Raw genomic sequence first — 10,031 nt, forward strand, 5'->3', positions numbered from 1 at the left:
TAGTAAAGCAAACCAGCATTATACTAACCCTATAGACCCTGCCCTTTGGGGTTCAAGTGTAAGTATCTCAGAGAAAGACAAATACCATATGATTTCACTCACATGTAGAATTTAAGAAACAAAACAGATGAACATAGGCACTGGGAAGGAAAAATAAAATAAGATGAAAATTGAGAGAGGCAAACCATAGAGATGCTGAACTCTGGGAAATAAACTGAGGGTTGCTGGAGGGGAGGTGGGTGGGGGGAAGGGGTCATTAACTGGGTGATGGGCCTTAAGGAAGGCAATTGACGGAATGAGCTCTGGGTGTTAAATGCAACTGATGAATCACTAAATTCAACCCCTGAAACTAATAAAAAAACAAAACAAAATAAAACAAAAGTGTAAGCATCTCAAGATTACAGTAAAAGGATGGGATTTGTGAGTCCTAGGGACAAGCGAGCTACAATTTGAAGAGAATCAACTACTTGTATTTGCCAGGAATCAAGAGAGAGGCTTCAGGAATGAGGGAAGCCTAGAAATAGAGTGAAGTCCATAGAAGAGATCCCAGGAGAAGAACCCATCCCCATCTGAAGGCCCCCTTTGTATCCTGGGTCCTGCAAGGAAACTTCATAAGGTTCCAGTTTATTTTGTGAGGGAAGGAGGTTCTCAATGACATCCACATTGCTTTATAACTATGTTTTTGCTTATCAATGTACCTCCCCAAGTAGGGGGCATTTGGCAACATCTGGATACATTTTTGGCTGTCAAGACTGGGGGACCGGGAGAGTGCTACTGGCATCTGGAAAGTAGAGGCCAGGAACGTTGCTAAACATTCTACAATGCATTGGACAGCCCCACAGCAAAGAATCATCCAGTCCAAAATGTCCACAGTGCCAAGGCTGAGAGACCCTGCCCTAAAGATTGGAAATTCCTTGAAGATAGGAAGCATATCTGTTTCATCTCAGTATCCCAGTGCCAACTCAGTGAATGTCCAATGGTTGAACAAATGTATGAAAAAAATGAACAAGAGTATTCAGATTGCAACTCAGACCATAAGCCGCTTGAGCCCGCCTCTGTCATTCCCTAGCACCCGGGGCATATCTGACATAGAGTAGGGCCTCAGCATCCACTCACTGAACACACATTTTCTGAGGGCCTTCCATCATTCATTCAACATGTTTGTGAGGTCCTGCTATGTCCCAGGCCCACCACATGTGAAAGGGGGGGGGGTGAGAACTGATGGCTAGAATCTTAGAACTGGGCCAAAAGATGCTGTCTGCTATTGAGGCATACGCGTCAAAGTGTCACTTACAAAAGCATCTCACTGTAGCTGTCCACAAACAAGGTCTTCAGTGACGGCCGCCTCTGCAGGAAATACTGAATCTGCAGGCAAATAGAGAGAATAAGATCCCAGAAAAGGCTAAATGGTGAGTACTTGCGATGTTTCCTAAATGGCCTACAATGGAACACAGGACTGCGTCAAAGCAGAGATTCCGAAGAGGGTAGAACAGTGAGGCTAACTTATGTAACTCAGTCGGGAGAGATTTTTTAAAATAGAGAGTGGAATTACAACTATAGTTAGAATTAAAGACAGGGAGGAAAATCATCAAAATATTATTAATTGCTGTGTTTGAATGATGAGATGGAGAGATTTTTTTCTTCTTCCTAATATGTGCATTTTCCCCTAGTTTTCTTTAAGAACTGCGTATTAAAGTAAAAATTCTTTAATCAGCCTCCACTGAACGAAGTCACCAGATTAGCCAGTGCTCTCCTCTCCCTAAAAACATTCTGAATGATGCCCACAGTGAGTGCTGGTGGCTAGGAGATCCTCTCTCACCCACACACCCCACTCCCTCCCACCAGTTAATGCTGGTTGCCAAGAGTGCTTTTTGCCCACTGCACTTGCTTTGTATTTTATTATAATATAAAATATGAGTATAAAATAAAGACAATTGCTTCTGTGAAGACAGAGTCCGATGATTTGGAAAGACTCCTTAATGGTGAGTCACTAAGAAAAACTGGGTGTAGCTTAGATTTAAAAGATTAAGGGGAAAAACATCACAATAATCTCCAATTATTTGCAACAGTGTAACATGTAACAGTGGCCCCAATTTCAAAGAAAAGACTGTTCACATGTTAATCGCCAAGGAATATGCATGTATTTTCAGGTAAAATAAAATGATGCCATTGTATGTGTAGATTTCTTTCACTATTTTGAACGTTAACAGACTGTTTGGATTAATTGAACACCTACCAGTCATGATCCTGTCACTTAAGAGGCTTCCATTCTACTTCTGTAATTAAATATTAGTTGATCCTTGAACAACATGGTTTGGAACTGTGAGGGACCACTTATATGCAGGGTTTTTTATATAAATATAGTATAGTACTATAAATGTATTTTATCTTCCTTATGATATTCTTAATAACATGTTCTTTTCTCTAGCTTACTTTATTGTAAGAATATAATACCTATATCATACAGAATACGTGTTAATTGACTGTTTATGTTATTGGTCAGGCTTCCAGTCAATAGTGGGCTATTAGTAGTTAAATTGGGGGGAAGTCAAAAGTTATATGCAGACTTTTGATTGTGGGGGCATTTGGCACACCTAATCCCTACAGTTTTCAAGGGTCAACTGTACATTCAGTGAGGAGTCCTGACTGTCTTTGAATGTGACTACCCTGGGCCTGCAGGAACCCACGGGGCAGACCCTCAACCCCTAGTCATGAATGCCTGGAGAGCTCTCATCTTCACCTGTGTATCTCTCCCATGAATTAAAGAGTGAGTGAGCAATGAGTGAGTCTCTTCGCTTTGGGTTTTGGTGATAATGGAATCTCACAGTGTGGGAAGGAATGCTTACCCCTCGGAAGAAAAAGTAGACTCCCCCTGATACAGAAAGAATCTCACCAGTGACTCGGAAATAGTCCCCAACGGTGTGTTTCAGCTTATAGGGAGGCTGCAAAGTGCAGAGAAGTTAGTGACTCCTTTCACTCATTCATTGACTCAACAAACATTTACCAAGCCCTGTGATTAAGAGCCAACCCCTGCCCAAGAGGCTCATCCTCTATCGAGAGAGGCATAGGGATGCCCAGGTGGCTCAGTCAGTTAAGGGTCTGCATTTTGCTTAGGTCATGACCCCAGGGTCCTGGGATCGAGCCCCATGTTGGGCTCCCTGCTCAGTGGGGAGCCTGCTTCTCCCTCTCCTCCCCATTTGCACTCTCTCTTGTTATCTCTGTCTCTCTCTCTCTCTCTCTCAAATAAATAAATAAAATCTTTTTTAAAAAGAGAGAGAGGCATAATTAAAGACAGTGCATTATTGGGGACACTGCAAAGAAGCCCCTCCGTGGGACCTGATTCCCAAAGTGGAAGCCTCTAGGTATCCTTACAGTGCTGTGCTGCCTCCAGACAATGTCCCAGTCCCGAGCTCTGCTGAGAGGAGGGTGATGGCATAGGTGGAGACATTCCTATACATTCCTATACACTCAATGCCATACGCTTCCTGCTGCTTCCACAGCCACAGTGAGCCCCTGTAAAGGTTTCCCATGGATGGTGGAAGGTGGAACGTCCCTTACACGTGTGTCATCCTTGTGTCTCAGACACTTTCCTGGGGTGGGTTTCCTTTCTGCTTGCCATCAATTGTTTGTAAACACTGCTTCACTAGCTTGTCTTATTAGCATGTTTCTCTTTTCTCATAAAATGAAATTATTAAATGGCCTTACTAGGTGGATAGAAGCCAGGTTTTACCTAACTTGGAAGTGGAATTTTAAATCAAATTTATAAGCAAGTTGCCCTGGAAATAACAGCAACAAATTAAGTGCTTGGGTACTGAATGGAAAGGATTCAATACAGTAACTCAAAGGAGTCGATGGCTCCTGGCAGAGGAAGAAGTCAGGTCTTCAGCTGATTTGATGGGTGGCCCAGGACCTGGCACAGAAGATGTGCTCAAGGGGTGCCTGGGTGGTTCAGTTGGTTAAGCGTCTGCCTTCGGCTCAGGTCATGATCCCAGGGTCCTGGGATGGAGCCCCATGTTGGGCTCTCTGCTCAGTGGGGAGCCTGCTTCTCCCTCTCCCTCTGCCTGCTGCTCTGCCTGCTTGTGCTCTCTCTCTCTCAAATAAATAAATAAATAAATAAATAAATAAATAAATAAATAAAATCTTAAAAGAAGGAGGAGGAGGAGGAGGAGGGGGAGGGGGAGGAGGAGAAGGAGGAGGAGAAGGAGGAGGAGAAGGGCTCGAAAGTAGATGTCTAAGGAAAGAAAAATGTGTGAGTGAGTGAACAAAAGTGGGCAGGTCAGCAGGATGGCAATGGGCTCAGGGCTCATGACAGCCCATGACCTTGCAGACAGCCAACCCAGGGAAAAGCTGCTTCTGGAGCCCTAATTCCTCCCTCTTTTCTAACCTATTGTCCCTCCTCTGCCATCAGGGACCTCACAGACCACACATTCGGCCTCACGGAACCAGGAGGCTAAAGGAGGGACTGAGAAGGGGTTGGGGAGTGTCGCTAGGACATCCTGAGAGATGGAAGGCAGAGCATGGGTACATAAGGAGCTCCAGGTGATCCTTTCATCTCTCCAGCAAGCTGGGAAGGAGTCCAGGGCCTGGCCTGGCCTGGGTCTTGGGGGTCTTGTAAGAATGCCCATCCCTCTCCCCACCTCCCTGTCGAGGCCGAGCCTCAGTGCGCACCAAGCCATCCACAGGCCTGTAGTAGGCTGCCGTGGTGAAGATGATCATATACAAGCAGTAGACGAAGAAGTTGAAGTAGAAGATGCGCTTGACAAATCTGTCCCATTTGTCCTGCAGGAGTCGGTTCAGCGGTTCCACCAGAAGCATGTCGTGGCGGTTCTAAGGGGAGCAGAGAGAGGTGAGGCTCACTCCCCAGCCAGAAACCACAAAATTTCACATCCAAGAAATCTCTGTTAAAGTTCCAGTACCCTAAGATGGATGAGCCAAAATCAGGTCATCCTAACCTTTACAGGCCATCAAGCCCAACCCCCAGCACACGCTTAAGCTCCCCAACGAGGTCCCTGTTCAATGTCTTCTTCAATACTTTTGGGGATAGGAATCTCCTTGCTGCCTCACACAGCCTGGGGAGAAATACTAACTGTCAGGAAGATCTATCCTCTGGAGGAAAGTTGATCTTCTCTGGTTTCCACCAGGGGTCCCAGTTCTGTACTCGGGGACCCCAGTACTGAATTTCTGCCCAAGACAGCCTTCAGAGCCATGAAAATGGCAGCTATGGCCCCACAGCCCTCTCCTCTCTAGGTCAAACACCCCAGGCTTTTTGGAGCCATTTCCTTCATGTGCCAGCCCTTGGGGATTCTGAGTCCAAGGCCCTGATCCAGCATGGCAGCCCAGGTGGAGGCTGACAGGGCAGAGCAAAGCAGGCTAGATCGCTCTCTCCCCTGAACTTTGCCCCTGTAAACACAGCCTCTGTCCTGTGAGATACAGTGGCAGCCCCTTCTCACTGACAGCAGGGACTCCACCCCCTGGGTCAGCCTCTGGGGCAGGTATCACCTTAGAAAATACAGACAGGGAAGGTGGCCTTTCTAAGCAGTGGTGGCAAGACAGACTTTTTATTCAGTGGCCCTGGGACCCTCATTTGGAAACAAAATAAGTAAGTAAGATGCCTACCTCACACCTACATAAAAAAAAGTTCTAGATAAATTAAGGAGCCAAACATAAAATACCTACGAAGGAGCTAAACAAAAAGTATCGAAGGTTATGTGTACAATCTTGAAATGCGAAAGACCTTGCAAAGCAAGATACAAGTCACAGAAGTTATAAAGGAAAAAGACTAATTTGACTTTCAAAATGAAAACGTTTTATAAGCAAATGATGCCTTATATGAAGTTGGAAGACAAGAGACAGACTGGAAGAAAATAAAATATGTGCAACATTTACAATAGAGAAAGAATAAATTCATTCTATAAGAAGAGCACCTACAAACCAAAAGGAATGGGGCCAACAGTCCAGTAGAAGAGATGGCCAAGGACAATGAACAGAAAATCTACCAAAGAAATGGTCAGATAATTACTGAAAAACTATCTACCTCACATTAGTCAAGAAAATGAGAATTAAGACATCAATAGGATAGTATTTTTGGCCCCAAGAACTTAAATTAGTTTTTGAGAAAAGATTGCTAATACCCAGGTTGACAAGGACATGGGTAGATGTATTCCCATTGGTGGTGGGCAAATGAATCGATGCAGTCTTTTTGGAGGACAACTTGGCAATAGCTATTAAAATGTTAAAACATACATCTTTTTTGATTTAGGAATTCCAATTCCAGGCATCCTAGAAAAATTCCTAAACTCATGCCCAGTGGCCTGCAGCACTGTAGAGGCAAAAAACTGGAAATAACTTAAATGTCCTCCAATGGGCTTTTACTCCCCATCCCTACTATGAAATATTATACAGCCGGAGATTTTTCGAATGAAGCAGGCCCATATATACTGATATAACATGATCTACAAGACACAGATTAAATGAAAAAAACTGGTTGTTCTACATTTTGTATAGTAGGACCCCCATTTATGTAAACAAAATGAAGCCACGTTTTTACATGGTATAAAAAGGGGATTCTTTTTGTCTATCTGAAATATTTATGTTTTTATGGGAAAATTACCCTACATTATTTGTATGATGAAGGAAAACATTCAGTGGGAATAAATGGGGAGATGAGGCATCAGGGCCTAGGCCCCAGGCAGCAGGTTTTCACTGATGAAAGGGCAGGCAAAGCTGGATGGGGGCTGGGGTGGGGGCTGGGGCACGATGAGGCCAGGACCCCACCCTGACCAGGCCACACCCAGGCCCACTCACAGGGGTCTCGCTGCTGCTGTAGGCGATCACCTCCAGCACCGAGTTCTTCTCACAAGTGTCAATGCAGGACAGGTCGTAGAGCGAGGAGTGCACAGGCCCGTATGCCCATTCAGTGAACTTCCTGGACAGATGCCTGCACTCAGGCTCCTGGATCTCCCTCTGGAGAATATAGGCCAAGACCTACCACAGGGATACAAAAGCCTGTGAGATGCCAGCCTGGAGCCCCGCCACAGGCACATCCCCACCAGGCCACCAGCTCTGCCTCAACAATAAGTCTGCTTCCTAGCCCAGCTGGAGACCCAACCCAGCCTCAGGAGAACCCTCACTTCTATCCAGCAGCCTCCTGACCAACCTGCCCACTAATTCAGACCCCAACCACAGCCACATCAGACTCATCATTGCCTGATCACATTGGCTGATCATACCTGGTCACATCCATTTCACCCTTGGCTCAACCCACCCACATGCCCAGATGCCAGCACCTCACCCCCACTCCACGCCTGGTTGGTGCTGCTCAGAGGTGGAAATCAGAAAGAGACAGGCGTGACGCCTGGTTTCTGCTTAGCATCTCACAATTCTACCCCACCCCTACAGGCTAGTGTCATAGCAGCAGGGCTCTGCAGGGTGGTGACGCCAGGTGTGCAGCAAGGCAGGCAGTCCCCTCCCATAGCACCCTCGAAAGTCACACCCCTAGCTCAGGCATGGAGCCTCCCCCTACCCCAATTTTCCCACTCCTGGCAGCCAGAGCCAGTGGTGTCAGTCCCTTCTTGTTGGTGAGCTCCTCCAGCTTCAGTGTAGGGTGGAGCTTGGCCCCTAGGATCAGAATTTCATTGTACATGCTTGTCACAAATTTGGTGTTGTCCGCTGTGTTGTCGGCCACCTCTACCAGCGCGTGCAGTACTGTGTTGCCCACTGAGTCCCTGGCGCTGATGTCCGCTGGCTGCCAAGAATTCTGCAGCAGGAACTTCACAATGCCCAGCTGGTTGGTGCATGCAGCCAAGGAGAGAGGCAGCTCACCTGTGGCCAACACAGGTATATGATGGGCCTCAGGAATAGACTAGCTTGGTCCCTGGACCACCCAGCCTCCAAATCCCTCTGTCTCCACCCCAAACCTCCCCTTAGCAATTGTCAAAAAAGACCAAGTTTCTGCCACATGGTGTCCCTACCAAAGTAGAAGCCAGGCCGCCCTTTGGTTTTCTTAAAGAAGTCTCCGTTGGCTGCAGCCTGGACGTCTGCCCCATTCTCCACCAGGAGGGTCACTAGGGCCATGTTCCTCCTCTCAATGGCAATGTGCAGGGCCGTCTGGCCTGTGGAGATGAGTGCTGTTGGTTTTGTACTCACAGTTCTGTGCTTGGACAGGTGCAAGGGGAAGACACGGGCAGAAAATGCCAGATGACCCCCCGCAAGAGGAGAGCAGGCCAGAATGCCCAAAGGGGGCCCCGGGAGTCCCTGCGGCAGGAGTAGAGACCCCCGGAGGGACATCAGACTGGGAACTAGAGTAGTCAAAACTGCCCAACGTCAAGGAACAGTAGCAGAGACAGTAGCCATGGCTTCCAGAGGCAAAGAACAGCAAGTCCACAGAGGGGAGGATGGGATCGTCAGCACCAGGAGAAACCAAGTCCAGCAGGTGGGGAAGGCAAAGACCCCCTGGGACCAAGAGCTGCCACCTCAGTGGCTGGTGCAGAGAACGAGGAGCTGAAAGGCTTGCCCAGGCCTGACAATGCCTCCTGGCTCCAGGTCTGCTTGTGGACAGCGCCAGGCCAGCCCCCAGACCCCTCCTCACCCTTGTAGTAGCTGTCGGTGTAGCTGGCGTTGACAAACTCCTTCAGGCTGTCTGTCTGCCGAGCTATCTCCAGGAGCAGGGGGATGGTGGCGTTCTGCCCATCGTGCAGGTTGAGCATGGCTTTCAGCAGACAGGTCTTCCCTGTCTCTGGGTCTGCAAGACAGAGTGGGGGTCAGAGCCGGGCGCGGCAGCCAGGGCCCCTCCTGGGAATCTGGCTGTGCGGGGCCACCTTTGAACTCGCTGTCCATGAGGTGCTTCTTGCTCTTCTGCAGGAACAGCAGCAGGCTCTGCAGCTCCTCACAGTCATTCTGAGCAACAGCTTCGAAGATCTTCCTGCGGTCATAGAGCTTCAGGCTCTTCTCAGACCTGGCAGTGACAGAGTCCTGGGACGGCCGCCTGGGGGCCAGAAAACACCTTCAGCTAACCGTTCCGATTTGCCTTCAGAGCTTATCAGGGAGCATGATGAAAGCTCAGAGCAAACCAAAAGGGGAAAAAACATTATACAAAACCCATCCCTTTACTGTATGGTGACTAACATAATATAATAAAAAAACATTAAAAAAAAAAAAACCCATCCCTTAGTCTAGGTGACTGTCCAGGAAACTGATGTAACAAGGAACCATGGGGTGCATGTGGCCTCATTCTACCCCCACCCTGTCTGTAGGCACCATCTAGAAAGCCTTTCCTGCCACCGCTTCCTCCAATACCCAAGCCACTCACTTCTCTGCTTGCTCAGGAGCTGGGGCTCTGGAGGTAGTGGCCTGGAGGGGGCTGGAGGCAGGGGTTTTAAGGGTTTGGATGGCCACTGCAAAATGAAAAAGTGTCCTCACACTGGCCCGGAGGTTAGCTAGTCTATGCACCCTCCCTGACCTTCCTCGGCAGAGGCAAGAATGCTGGTGGGTTCCTCACTGGAACTATTCTGCACTCTCTGTCTAAAAGCATCCCGGCAGGGCGCCTGGGTGGCACAGCGGTTAAGCGTCTGCCTTCGGCTCAGGGCGTGATCCCAGCGTTATGGGATCGAGCCCCACATCAGGCTCCTCTGCTGGGAGCCTGCTTCTTCCTCTCCCACTCCCCCTGCTTGTGTTCCCTCTCTCACTGGCTGTCTCTATCTCTGTCAAATAAATAAATAAAATCTTTAAAAAATAAAAAATAAAAAAAATAAAAGCATCCTGGCTTTGAGCTTTTCAACTTCAAGTCTAAATGTTTGGGGCTGGTAAGCATTCGAGGCCTGGATACCTAGATATCAGCCTGCAGCTAAAATCAGCATATATGCCTCCATGACCATGTGCCCCAAAGCTCCTATGAGGGCAGCTGCTGGACCACACGATTTCTGAAGGCTCCCCACCTTCCTGGATCTATGACCTGCAGCCCATAAGTTACAGCACCACGTGTTATCTCGTAGCTGGGGCCTCAGCCACGTGAGCCACTTCAGCTCTTGGTGAGG

At 48.0% G+C, this 10,031-nt stretch overlaps 1 protein-coding gene across 6 annotated transcripts in view; it reads right to left on the reverse strand.

The window, feature by feature from the left end:
- Nucleotides 1–10,031, reverse strand: part of TRPV1 (transient receptor potential cation channel subfamily V member 1) — a 38,849-nt gene that overhangs the window by 18,383 nt on the left and 10,435 nt on the right. For 4 of the 6 annotated variants that reach the window (XR_006775551.2, XM_045773393.2, XM_087854686.1 and 1 more), the window contains 8 exons: nucleotides 8,817–8,983; nucleotides 8,588–8,740; nucleotides 7,971–8,111; nucleotides 7,523–7,821; nucleotides 6,805–6,984; nucleotides 4,669–4,827; nucleotides 2,847–2,942; nucleotides 1,295–1,365 (listed from right to left, as the gene is read on the reverse strand). Coding sequence is in view for 5 of the 6 variants with exons in the window: in XM_045773393.2 (XP_045629349.1) it covers nucleotides 1,295–1,365; nucleotides 2,847–2,942; nucleotides 4,669–4,827; nucleotides 6,805–6,984; nucleotides 7,523–7,821; nucleotides 7,971–8,111; nucleotides 8,588–8,740; nucleotides 8,817–8,983 (1,266 nt within the window). In the remaining variant the exon portion in view is untranslated. The remainder of the gene's footprint in view (nucleotides 1–1,294; nucleotides 1,366–2,846; nucleotides 2,943–4,668; nucleotides 4,828–6,804; nucleotides 6,985–7,522; nucleotides 7,822–7,970; nucleotides 8,112–8,587; nucleotides 8,741–8,816; nucleotides 8,984–10,031) is intronic. The other 2 variants (XM_045773396.2, XM_045773394.2) reach the window with 2 other exon arrangements.

The sequence above is a fragment of the Ursus americanus genome, chromosome 23 (assembly GCF_024610735.1).
Source record: "Ursus americanus isolate L20-20 chromosome 23, mUrsAme1.1.p, whole genome shotgun sequence".
NCBI lineage: Eukaryota > Metazoa > Chordata > Mammalia > Carnivora > Ursidae > Ursus > Ursus americanus.